Source organism: Liolophura sinensis, chromosome 6 (assembly GCF_032854445.1).
Source record: "Liolophura sinensis isolate JHLJ2023 chromosome 6, CUHK_Ljap_v2, whole genome shotgun sequence".
NCBI classification, from domain to species: Eukaryota; Metazoa; Mollusca; class Polyplacophora; order Chitonida; family Chitonidae; genus Liolophura; species Liolophura sinensis.
This window is the reverse complement of record NC_088300.1, coordinates 14,917,630-14,931,685: the sequence shown is the minus strand read 5'-3', so window position 1 is coordinate 14,931,685 and position 14,056 is coordinate 14,917,630. Positions and strand designations below refer to the sequence as shown.

The 14,056-nt window shown below is 38.4% G+C and overlaps 1 protein-coding gene across 4 annotated transcripts in view; it reads left to right on the top strand.

Annotated features, from left to right (window-relative positions):
- LOC135469092 (serine/threonine-protein kinase D3-like) overlaps positions 1-14,056 on the top strand; it is a 71,271-nt gene that overhangs the window by 15,663 nt on the left and 41,552 nt on the right. For all 4 annotated transcript variants that reach the window (XM_064747620.1, XM_064747619.1, XM_064747618.1 and 1 more), the window contains exons 2-3: positions 11,647-11,785; positions 12,938-13,069. In XM_064747620.1, the coding sequence (XP_064603690.1) occupies positions 11,647-11,785; positions 12,938-13,069 (271 nt within the window). The remainder of the gene's footprint in view (positions 1-11,646; positions 11,786-12,937; positions 13,070-14,056) is intronic.

Below are 14,056 nucleotides of genomic sequence, written 5' to 3'. Positions count from 1 at the left end.
TGCAAACACGCTGAACAGTGTGTTGTGTACGATTACAGCAGCACATTTTTGCAAGGTGTCGAAGGATGAGACAGTAACTGCGAATGTGACAAAAGCTTGTGTGACAATATTTTAACAGTAAGTGCAGAAATGCTGAACCAACCATGTGTGTAGTTTGCAGTGTCTTATGCTCAACCTAGCAACCTAAGATAAGATAATCAGTACTTCTGTCACACTTGGGTTCATCATGAAAATACATCCAATAGTTTGCTAACCTGTCAAACCTATATAGGTTGTGCAATATTATTTTCATATTCTAGCTTGTGTACTTTTGACTTCATGTTCTTGTAACTATTTTAGTAAATTTCCCGTTTATAACAACATAATAGGAGACATTACATGTAGTCATGAAAAAAGATATGGAAAAATTAGTTGTGATAAGATTGGCACTGGAACCTGTCCTTCTTTAGAGGCGTCACAGTGAACACATGCAACTTCTTCCTGTAGATCATTCCAGATGCTGACCTGTTTAAGAGATCTTATACTTGGTTTTTTAATGTTGTTACAATTTGTCTTGACTGCTTGTACTGTTGTGGAAGTAACTTTTTATGGCAGTCTTGCAGGCCTCCAGTCCCTAATGCCTTTTTTTCTCCATGTCTGAAGTGGTTTGCTGGAGAAATGTACACCATTCAAGTCGGCCATTGCTAAAGGCAGTGCATGATTGGATTCAGATTTCACCAACATTAGTTCCTCTTTCTGTGTGATTGCATACATGTATAAAGAAAGTTATATTTGAAGGAGACCCCTAGAGGAAACAATTTTTTCTTCATTTGATGAGATTGCATTTCATTCCATCATAATTTCATTTAGCTTCTTCGTTATTTCAGCCTTATTTCAGACCCTACAGTTAAGCTGTATGACGCCACTTCCATTTACTGCATTCACTCCTGCATCTGTAGGATGCACCAAAACATAGCCTAATGATTCCTAACAATATCAGGCTTCATGTCAGTATATTGTTGTTTTCACCTTGGAATCAGTTGTAAAAAGGTCACCCATAACCACCCGAAAATTGTTTCTTTAGGCTGCGCACGTAGTATATTATTTACTATGGTATAACAGGTAGTTCTGGATACCTGAATTTGAAGGCTGCAAATTAGTAAGCAGTTTAAAACCTTTGATTTCCACATCATCTGATGACAAAACTGGGAAATGCCAAAACATATACCATTACCAGAATATATACATGTATTTAATATCAGTTACTTCCTGTACAATTCATGGATGTGCACATCCAACTAAAATTATTTAAAGGTGAAAATCACACAAGAATTTAAAAGAAAAATAAACCAGATTTTGACAAGATTGGCTGCCTTAAGCCAAGCATGTAAGTCAATCTTGCTCCAGTCTATAATTGATACATGTACCTTCCTAAGACACAAAACATGTAGTCGCTGCTGGATGGATACAGGTTCCTGCAGGGTCCATCAAATGACTTGTCTTTAAAGTCAAATGGGCAAATATTTAAAGATTTCAAATTTTTTTTCTTCCAAAGATGAAATGTTTGTATTTTGAAATTTGTACTTTAACATGCCTCCGAGTAATAGACATAAAAGACGGTTGTCAGTACCGTCTTATAAATGCACAGAAATAGATTAAAATAGCTGAGAATACATATCCAAGCATACACAAAATCTGTGGCATCCAGAGCCCAAGCTATTAATTGGTCCATTTTACCTCACTGCCCTGGGAAAAATATTCAAACAAGTACTTCTTAAAAATTCCTGGATCCAACACTGACAGTACATGTATATACATGTACTTATACGATATTAGTATATATATTTTGATATACAGCTGCTATAACGTGTCTGACACATTGTTGCATGCGTGATTGGATAGATATCTTCAGTATTTTAGAATGGAATGTGAGAATGAAAGCATAACCGAGGTAAATTGTCAAGAGGTCAGGTTCCAGTTGCTACATGTGACCATTTGCCAACTGTGAGACTGTCCTTGCTACTCTTCATGTAGTGTTACTCTCATTGCTGTAGTTGTATTGTTTAATTGATTCATCTGTGCACTCCTTCTGTAAATCAGGCAGTGTAATTGTATCAGCAGTAAATCCCCAGCAGAACTTTGCCTTTATATGGAGGGAATGTCAGTTTCCGTTTCTACATAAATATTAATTTTACTTACATATTAATGGAAAAATTGAATTGAGTTTATGTTCATGTAGTATACTGGGTATCTGTAGACTGGTTAAGTTTGGGTGATGTACAGTTGATGGCATTCACATTGTAACCATTTTGTATATTCTGAATAGAATGTAGCCTACATATGTATCCCTAGAGTTTTACGATGTGCTTAATGATGTTTCAGTCATATGATGACGCTGCCAATAGGTTTGTGTACATACATGTATACTGTCATCTTGTGGCAGGACGAGTCCATGTCGCCAAAGTGTTGCCGCCGCTGAAGTATCAGTCTGAAGACAGTTACTCCCTTGTTTAGAGTTTGTAGCTCCAAATGATGTTACTGTTTTTTTTCATTGGAGACTTTTAAATAACTAACAATGAGATCAGTGGCTTCTCTCCTTGTAGTGTTATTTACACCTTCATGTTGATAATGTTTGCCTCATTGATGACATGAAGTACGACTTAAAAAAAAACAATCAAATAAATAAATAAATCACGGATGACGTGTACTGGCATTAATGGTAAACATAGTCTTCAATCTAGTCTCACCAGCTTATGGTACAGTTGGAACTATTGTTTCCTTTGGTTGTATTATGGCAACACTATGTTGCCTTATTATGGCAACACTATGTTGCCTTATTATGGCAACACTATGTTGCCTTATTATGGCAACACTATGTTGCCTGTCTGGCGCAAACATGGCTACACTATTTATTGCAATTTCACCAACATGTCAGTTTATTCCTGGTACTTTCTAAAACTGAGATTTGTTATACAAGTGAAACATTTTTGAGTATAGCTTTTGACCCCGGTCAGATAAATAAGTACAAGTATGTATACATCTGAATGATATGCCAAAACCCACTGTGTCATCATGATTCAGTGTTATGTTATTTTCAATGATCTTCTAAACTCATGCAATATGTATTGAAACTGAACAGTGTAATATGTTTTCCTTGGGGATGTTAAAGCAATAAATGATTAAAAATATTTCACCCACTAGCCTTAATTGTTGAGTACCTGAAAAGCATTAATATGTGAACTGATGTACATGGACTGATATATGGTTCTTTAATACAGTAGTATGGCAGTAATCAGTGCATGATTATGGATATTAGCTGATTTGATCAGTAATAGGCATGGATTGATTGTTTGCAAGTTGTCATATAACCTGTACTTTTAATTGGCTGGGAGGGTCACCATTCCACTGTGCATACATGTATGTACTCATAATTGTGCTTAAGGGGATTACATGCATGACCACTAGCATGACTAGTTACACACACATGTATAATCTCTTCTGTAGCACTTCTGTAGGTCGATTCTACAAAGACATTTCTCACTTAAGTCAAGATTTAAAACGTCATATTAATTTCGACAATGGAAGTTGAAATTTTGGTGCATAATATGTTGAGATAACACTGAAGAGGTGGTCAACATTTTAATATTCGTGGCTCAAAAATGAGCTGTAAATTCCTATTTCAAATTTTTGACTTTTGCAATCGGCCCCAGATCTTTACATTGAGTATTTATTTATTTATTTGATCGGTGTTTTACGCTGTACTCAGGAGTATTTCACTTATATGAAGGCGGGCAGCATTATGTTGGAAGGGAACTGAGCAGAGCCCGGTGGAAACCAATGACCATCCGCAGGTTGCTGGCAGATTACATTGAGTATGATGCACTGGTACATGAACATGTGCATTTGTAATCATGTAATCCTATCCCAGATACCACATATACCACATATCGTGGATAACATCTAACAGTAGCCTTGAGATCATCAGGATACATATACATAAATTCTTACTCCACTTCTGTGACAACCCACCAAAAGAGCCGCTAACAACTGCGTAGGCTGTCTTTCAAAAATTACGTAACAAATTACAGGCAAGTTGTCTAAATGCCCTACTCCTGAATTTTCCAGTCAGATGGCTGTCAGATTTATGGGTGGAGGAGACCATTGCCATTTACTGGGTACCTCACAAACCCCCAGACTGTTAAGCTGAAGCCTGTGATCTCAAAGGTCAGAGGTCTGTCAGCTGCATAGAGAACTGTTATATAACCTGTCTGAGACACCAGGAGTTTATGTGTTTATTGGCCTGTGAGTTCTACAGGTACATATACATATATGTTAGGTTATATATGAGGCGTTATATATGAGGAAACAAAAATGTGTGAGTGTTACAATACATGTATTTTGGTTTTCAAATATATACCTGCCAACATTCAGGTGTACACACACATGTACATGATCTTGGACTTTTGGCTATGTACATGTAGTTACGTTTGCTGTTCTAAAACACTGCACTGGTAATAAACACCTTTACACATAGGTATATTGTAGCAGTTATTCAGGGTGTGGCTGGATAAGTGTTTAGTGGCCAGTGTCGCTGTATGTGACCATAGTCCACCTGTGGGTCAGTGACGGTGAATTATAGTCATGGCTGTATCAGACCAGGATAATGAGTTGACACACCCCCGTTAAGCTCCCATCCCGCTAAAAGCTTTAAGCTTGATCCTGTGTCTTTTATCACGTTGCTATGGTAATTGTGTTAGATTTCTCCCTGGTGTTATAAAAGGTATGCGGGTTTCCTATCTAATTTGGGTGTAATTTGAAGAGTTGGTGGCATTAATAGATTGCAGTACAAGGACTTGTTTAATTTGCTCTAACCTCATATAATCAGGGGATAAAACCAGACACCTGCTATAAGCTACTAATATGGTACATTGCACATGTGTGTGTACATATGAAGGTAATACACCACATTTTCAATCAAGAAAATAATCCTGATTTTTTTATTCAGTGTTTCATGTACATGAACATCTAGCCTGTGTATCTTACAAAAATTCTTGTCTGTACCTGAAACTATAAATTTACATATAATTAATGCCTAATTAATGTGAAACTTGAAATGGTATTTTTTAAAATTAATTTCTTGTCTTTAAATGTTATGGTTTGAAAATGTTCCATAGTAATGAGTGAAACCTAGCTCATGGTTCATCATAGACATGAGCATATACAGGTTGCTATGGTAATCGTGTTCACCCAAGCTCTGCCCGGCTTTTTCCCACCATAATGCTGGCCGCCATTGTTTAAGTGAAATATTTTTAAGTACGGTGTAAAACACCAAGCAAATAAATAAATAAATACACACACATGTCTGAGTCTGGCTCAGTGGTTTAAGTCATTGTTGATCACGGACAACCACACATTAGTTTGAAGAATGCTGTTATCTTGTCTGTCTGTCTGTGCAGCCTTGTTTGAGTGTTGTTTTCTGAAGATATTGGGTCAGGCAATATCTTGTACTAGCTCTGAGAAGTTTACGCCAAACCTATAGGTAAATGTCATCCTCCCTCTGGTGTAAGAGTAATTGAACTTTTCTGCAGTCTGATATGGAGCTCTTTAGTAAATACATGATGTATATAAGAGCAACCTTTCAGTGGGACATATGCATCTTTTTAATTTTGATTTTGGAGACAAATCCAAATTGGTTTGGTTGGCCAATTTGAGGGCTTCACAAAAAGTGTAATTTTATCAGTCTACACAGAATTATGGGCTCAGAATATGCTTGAATAAATGCCTATTGAACATACGAAAGGTTGAAGAATTACAGTATCTCTCTTTTATGGATTGATATATATATGTATATATATATATATACATCTGGTACATTTGTGATCTCCTTTAACAGATTGCTCCTAGCAATAGGAGGAATTTAAAAAAAAAATAATTTAAACAGTACAGCTTGTTGGAAAATTACGCATTTTAGATGATTTTTTCTGGAGCAAGTTGCAAGATAATTGGTATCTTTGGAATATAGCCGATGGAGTCTGTATGGCAGCTCTACTTTTAATGGTTTCAGAGCTGTGAAAGATGTTTAGTCCTAGGCCAGTCTTTGAGCCCTGGATTCCCACACACTAATCAGTCCTCTGATCCCTTAAGCCAAGTCCCCAAACTCAATATATGTCTTCCCATTCACTGGGATCTGTGTGGTCAATGGGCTACCCTGGTGGCTTTGTAATGATGTGACAAGTCAGTGTGGCAGGCCTTCAACCCTGTACACTGAGCTGGACTCGGCATGCCTTGTATAAACTCATGAAGTTATATATTCATGTGCATAGTACTTGTGTATTCCCTTAATTTGATTCCCTAGCTTTACCCTACTGCTCATGAACCAGGGTTTGATATGCATGAAGCTGCATAGTATAGGCACTCTGTTTATGTGCAAGTTTTTGCAGTTTCACTCTATTCAGACATATGCCAATAATACAAAAATATACATGAAAAAAGGTCAATTGTCATTTTTATATCCAAAATTTCTGACCCGCAAACCCTTTTGACAGGTTTGAATTTGTGGCCTTGCCTGGTTTCCTGCCACGTTAATGCCGTTGTATAAGTGAAATATTCTTGAATACAGCATACTACACCAATCAAATAAATAAATACATACGTGTACTAGTTGTAGCTGTGTTCATTGTTAATACATGTATCACCCAAAACATGGGAGGCTCTGCATGAAGCTGTGTAATGTGTTTATATCACTCAGGTCATAGAAAGTTTTATCTGGGTCGTTAGTTGACATCATCCAAGGATGGGAAGTTGTAGCTAGGCATGGGATGATGTCATTTAGGCCATGGATTAATGGAGTGTTTATTACAATGTTAGCAAATTCTAATTCTCTCCTGACTCCTGTAGTACTGTATATGTACCATTTTGCCATTATACATGTGGTTGTTCAGCCAGTGTGGTGAATCCTGCTTCGTTACTTCCGTCATGTAGATGCATGCAAGTGTATTTCATATTGCAAAGCATTTCCTTGGAGAACTTTACAATGGTGTCAGTTGATTGACACAGACTGTTTATATAGGTGTAAAATTATGTGATGGTCTACTGAGGATATTAAATAGGGCGGCCGTATTACTTGTAATTGCAGAGCAATTTGATCTAGCTGTTTACTATGAAGTGATAGAGAATAATGAATAATGGATCATTGCATTCGGGAACAACATATCCATTTTCTGTCTTTTTGATGTCTGACTGTGTTGTTGTGGTAGTGATATATAACAGATATGAGGAAATATTCTGCTATAGACACATGCCAGGCATCCTATGCCTCGCGTCCTCTAATAAGCACTGCTGGTAGTCATGGTAGTGAGTATACATGCATTGAATAGCTTTCTGAGAAGAGTCTCATCACTTGTACCCACTCTGTCTAGCCATGTGACAATTATTGCCATAAATCTGTACAGCCAGGTTGAATAGCAGGTGATGTGATGGGTCCAGTATGTAGCATTTATCTATGAAGGATGAGTTCTGGATTCCACCCACATTCTTGTATGTTCACAGGTACATACATGTATGTTATAGAAACCTGTTCACTTGTTAAGCAATGCCTACTGTGTGGTTTATCTGCTCAGTCTCCTTCACTTGTAAATCTGGCCAGGTGTGATGGTTTATTTGCCCAATCTCCTCCGCCCATAAATCTGACCAGATGTGATGGTTCATCAGCCCCCACTCTCCTCCACCCATAAACCTGACCAGGTGTGATGGTTTATCTGTCTAGTCTCCTCCACCTGTAAACCTGACCAGGTGTGATGGTTTATCTGCCCAATCTCTACCACCCATAAATCTGACCAGGTGTGATTGTTTATCTGCCCAATGTCTACCACCCATAAATCTGACCAGGCGTGATGGTTTATCTGCCCATTCTCCTCCACCCATAAATCTGGTCAGGTGTGACCCATAAACCCGACCAGATGTGATGGTTTACTTGTCTAGTCTACCTCCACCCATAAATCTGACCAGGTGTGATGATTTATCTGCCCAGTCTCCCTGCACCCGTAAGCCTGACCAGGTGTGATGGTTTATCTGTCTAGTCTCCTCCACCTGTAAACCTGACCAGGTGAGATGGTTTATCTGTCTAGTCTCCTCCACCTGTAAACCTGACCAGGTGTGATGGTTTATCTGTCTAGTCTCCTCCACGTGTAAACCTGACCAGGTGTGATGGTTTATCTGTCTTGTCTCCTCCACACATAAACCTGGCCAGTAGTGATTGTTTATCTGCCCATTCTCCTCCACGTGTAAACCTGACCAGGTGTGATGGTTTATCTGTCTAGTCTCCTCCACTTGTAAACCTGACCAGGTGTGATGGTTTATTTGTCTAGTCTACCTCCACCCATAAACCTGGCCAGTTGAGATTGTTTATCTGCCCAGTCTCCCTGCACCTGTAAACCTGACCAGGTGTTATGGTTTATCCGCAGTCTCCTCCACCCATAAATCTGACCAGGTGTGATGGTTTATCTGTCTAGTCTCCTCCACCCATAAATCTGATCAGCTGTTAGGGTTTATCTGCCCAGTCTCCTTCACTGATAAATCTGACCAGGTGTAACTGTTTATATGTCTAGTCTCCTCCACCTGTAAACCTGACCAGGTGTGATGGTTTATCTGTCTAGTCTCCTCCACCCATAAACCTGACCAGTTGTTAGGATTTATCTGCCCAACTCCTCCACCTGTAAACCTGACCAGGTGTGATGGTTTATCTGTCTTGTCTCCTCCACACATAAACCTGGCCAGTAGTGATTGTTTATCTGCCCATTCTCCTCCACCTGTAAATCTGACCAGGTGTGATGGTTTATTTGTCTAGTCTACCTCCACCCATAAACCTGGCCAGTTGTGATTGTTTATCTGCCCAGTCTCCCTGCACCCGTAAACCTGACCAGGTGTTATGGTTTATCTGCAGAGTCTCCTCCACCCATAAATCTGACCAGGTGTGATGGTTTATCAGTCTAGTCTCCTCCACCTGTAAACCTGACCAGGTGAGATGGTTTATCTGTCTAGTCTCCTCCACCTGTAAACCTGACCAGGTGTGATGGTTTATCTGCCCAATCTCCTCCACCGGTAAATCTGACCAGGTGTGATGGTTTATCAGCCCAGTCTCCTCCACCCATAAATCTGGTCAGGTGTGATGGTTTATCTGTCCAATCTCCTCCACCCAAAAACCTGACCAGGTATGATGGTTTATCTGCCCAATCTCCTCCACTTATAAACCTGAAGGAGTGGTGCAATCTTAAAGGCATTTACATGTGTGGTAGTATAAATTTACTCCTGACCATAAGTGCATATTCTTCTAATATATGTATTAGGCTGATTACATGTATGGGGTTAAGGGCTTACTTAGCTAAGTGAACTTCATGGAACTGGCCCCTGGTTCTGTGTGCAATATATACATGTAGGTACAATTTATCATCACTTTCACTTTTGGTTTAGAGCAGGCTGTCTGTGAATTTGATGAATGCAGAACAAAACCTCTCATATCAAGTACATTTTAGTCCTGTTGGTGTCATGGATTTTAAACTGATGGAAGCAAAGGAATCATCAAATCACCAATTGATATTAAAGTACCTGTACTTATATGTAACCTGCTACAGTGGACAATATTGTAAATATCGGCACATGTGTCTTAGAATTTGTGATATTATGCCATGTATTGAAAAATGAATTTACATGTATACATGTGCATCTTGGGAAACTGCATGTGAATATACATACATTCATGTATGTAGAATAAAGAGGATTTTTTAAAATTGTTTTTATAGCGAAGGTGACAGTATTGGATAACCTTAATTGTGTAAATGTACATGTACTGTACATTTAATATAAAATCATCCAGGTTTTGTATCTTTGACAGTAACTTGATCCATCAGCTGAGTGCAATAGTAAACATGAGGTAACATCAAAGAAATGCCTCTTGACAATCTTAGGATTCACTACGTTTGTAGCTAATGAACAGTATGGATTTCTGCATGTTGTACATGCACCTGTTAATTAAGATTCACAATTAGGTGCATAATTGATTATCTCAGCATGCCAGGAGATGCTGATATGATAAGGGCTTATAAGCCATGCAGAAACTTCCTGTACTAGCTTTAACAGAGAGTGACCAGTGGGTTGTGGTGTGAATATTACGACCCCACCTGTACTAGTATATATATATGTACATCTACCTTTTCTCTTCTCATTGTGAAGGGGACCCCAAACTCATTTCTACAGTATGTAACAAATTTCACTTAAAATCATTTCCTGCTTGTCAGGAAGTAAAGAAAAATTGTTTTATTTATATATTTATTCTTGAGAGTGTTCTCAAACCTCGGTCAGATTTTAAAATGAATGATGTTTTTTTTTAATAGGAAGTGCATACATCACTAGTGATGTCATGGAAAAGACTTCTCAGAAACTGTTTTACTTGTACTCTCACTAGATCATTTTGGAGACATAGAGAATGTGGGTCACTAATACCTTTTGGAAATCTAAGGAATGAAAGTTTTTTGTACAAACCTAGCATGTGTAATGTAGTGCTTACATTGTGACGCTATCATTACCTATATGTAATTCACTGTCAGTTTTTGAATACTTGATCGTGCACTTCCTGAGGAATACACTTGTTAAGAACAAAACCAATTGGATGAATGGTTGTGGAGAAAATTATTAAAAGGACAGCCATACAGAGATTTGTTCCTCCATACAATGTATAAACTCATAGGCATGTTAGAAATATATGTGGGTGGCTGTGTATGGATTAGTCTTGTGCTGCTAAGTTAAATTCTTAGTAAAACTAAGGGAAATAGAATTTGGTTAAGGAAGGAGATTGGTATACTTGTGTGCACAGTGTATATTAAGACATTGCCTGTAGTGTTTGCTTGTTTACATGTGTAAGGAGAGCAGCTTCCCAGTGTATGGTAGCAGTAGCTTTAGGGAATTTCCCTCATAAGCTTAGTTGCTAGAGGGCTGGACTTTGGTTGCTGAGACGTGAGTTCGACTCCTGGCGTGACCAACATAGTTAAATCCTTGAACCATTTCACTGGTGCTGTGACTTAACAGGGTCCAAGATGTGTGGGGCTCTGGGCCTGTGAATGTAGGTGTTTTGTGAGAGGGGAAGGGTTTTAGTGGGAAGGAGTGTAACAGGAGCAGCTTTCCAGTGCAAACACTAGCAGTAGCGAGAGCGATTTTCCCTTTAGCTCAGTTGGTAGAGCGCTCGACTTTGGCTGTTGAAACCCGAGTTCGAATCCTGGTGGTGACCCACGTTGTGAAATCCTTCAACCATTCCTACATGGACCAGGAGCCGATTTCACAAAACCAGTTTTGGCTTGATTTGAGTTGTGATCTAAATATTTATTTTCAGGCTGTATGAGTTAATATTGAAAACACTTCACAATTATTATGTGACGGCAGATGAACTAAGAAGTCAAAACTAGCTCTGTAGGAACAGATACGGTTTTTGACGTTTAATGATGTCATATTTGTGTAACTAATTAGATGTTGGGCGCTAATTTATGGAGTGTTTAATAGAAACAGGAGAGAAATTAACAGTCTAATGACCATTAAGTCAGTGTTACAATGTTTCTAATATTACTAATATATTTGTACATCTGTATTAACTTTTGCTTTTATCTATGTCTCTTTTCACAGTTTCCTGAACATGGGTTTTACAATCTGGTCGACAAAATCCTGCTGTTCCGACATGATAACAGCAGTGAGAATGTCCTGACCCTGTTGAACACACCTGTGGATGTGAAGGAAGGGGGCCTGGTGGAACTGGTGTTGTCAGGTGAGTGCTTGGTGTCATGATGCATGCAGGGTACATGTAGGGTTAAATGGTATGCTCAGACTCATTTTATTAAGGTGGTTTTAGTGGTTGAGTGGGCCTGCCAGCAACCAGCTGATGGTTGTGGGTTTCCTTCGGGCTCTGCCCGGTTTCCTTCCACCATAATGCTGGCCACCGTAGTGTAAGTGAAGTAGTCTTGAGTATGGTGTAAAACACTAATCAGATAAATAAATTCCTGGTTGAGTGGTATGGTTCTAGTGGGTACAGTTGTATCAGGTGATTGATGTCACCTTGAGGTATGGTCAGGCGTGAGGTGTTTTATAAGTAAAGAGTAGTCAGGTTAGTGGCTCAAAATGATACTGTCGGATGTGTAGTGTTTCATCAGCTGATGGCAGGTCGCCTTCTTATGCCTGACATAATCACATCTCATCAGGGGAGTATAAATTAAATTCAATGGGTTTCATGTCACCTTCTTGTACAAGAACAAAGGCCTCAGTCATTTAGCTGTGGTGTTTCTTAAGGGCCTTAGTGAGGTGAGTGGTGTCACCTTATGGTCACAGCAGGGGGTGTGGTGTTCGTATGTCATTTATACATTTATTTGTCCAGTGTTTTATTCCATACTCAAGAACATTTCACTTATACAATGGCGGCCAACTTTATGGTGGAAAGTAACTGAACAAAGCACTTGGGAGAGGATATGCAAGCATGAACTATGCTGTGGTAATGCACTAACCACTAGGCCACCGAGGCCCCGTGGTGTTTTATAAAGTAGACATGGAAGGTGAGTCGTATCAAATGGTACATTGAAATGTGGTTTTGTCAGGTGTGTGGTGTCATGAAGTGGGGCTTGGTCAGGTGCATGATGCCAGATGTCAATTACTGTCATGTGACACGTGTGAGGCACACTTTGGTTTAGTCACATGTATATAGCATCTTCATTATGAATTACAGGTTTCATATGTTACGCATTTAAAAGGGATTTTTTATTGAAATAATAAGCATTAATTGAATTGCTACATGTACCTACAGTGTGTTCTTACTTCACTATAGGATGTTCTAATTTACATTTACTTGTATGGAAATTAATATAAACTAATCAGTATAAAACTTACCAGAAGTTTTACGTAAATATGCATTTTACACTATGTTTATCAGCCCAGACCACGATGGAGGAGCTTCAAATTCGTCCCCATCTTCTGTACGTCCATTCCTACAAATCACCACACTTCTGTGATTTCTGTGGTGAGATGTTGTTTGGGCTCGTCAAGCAGGGTCTGAAATGTGATGGTGAGTTCAACTAACACCAACAACAACGCTTCAAACTTCAACATCAAGCATGTAATACATTTGGTATTATATGAGTGTTGCTAGAATTAACCAACCACAAAATTCATGGCTGTTTTTTTTGTCACAGGATTTTAATGTATTCAGTTGTAAGTGTTGTAACTGTTCAGGTGTGATTTCTAAGGTTTTGACAGAAGCATGGATTGAGCCATATTTGTGCTATGTATAAACATGAAAACGGAATTCTGTCTCATAGCTATATTAATACATGGTTAATCTATTTCCCACATGGAAACGATCAGATCAGTTTAAACACGATATTTCCAGGACATTGTGAATTTTATGTTACTACAGTAGCCTTACACTGTGCTTATGTCGTGTGTTATCTATAAAGTGTCTGGTTGCCTGGTTTTGATAAAAGCTTGATTGAAACACTTTGCAAGACCAGTCTAGTATAAAAATTTAAGTGAAATTTAAGTGTGTTTTCTAACAGTAAAAGTGAATATGATTAACAGACAATGCATATTTATAAAAATTAGCTGTACATTTATGATTTCTTTTTTTCAATTGTGAAAGGTGTTTGGCTAAATTTAGGACCTGTATGACCTACAGAAATGAGTTGTTTCTTTATGGAACACCAGTTACATTACTGCAATTTTAAAGCAATTAAAGCATAGATATTCTGAAAACTTTACAGTTATTAGCAAATGAACATAGCTATCAAGAGACTCATTAATCCGGAATCTCATCATCATGGAAACAAACTACTTGAAGGAAAAACAACCATGTGAGAGAAAAACAAAATCAATATCCCTGCTGCAGTTACATGTATATTGGCTAAAATGAGCAGACCAGGTGTCCCAAAAATTAAAAGAAATAGTGTAATCATGGTAATACTTCTGTAAAGGACTGACACCACTCATCAAGAGAGGTATATCCTTTCAAAGGGAAGTAACCTATACATGTATGTATTCTGAAAATATGAATTTG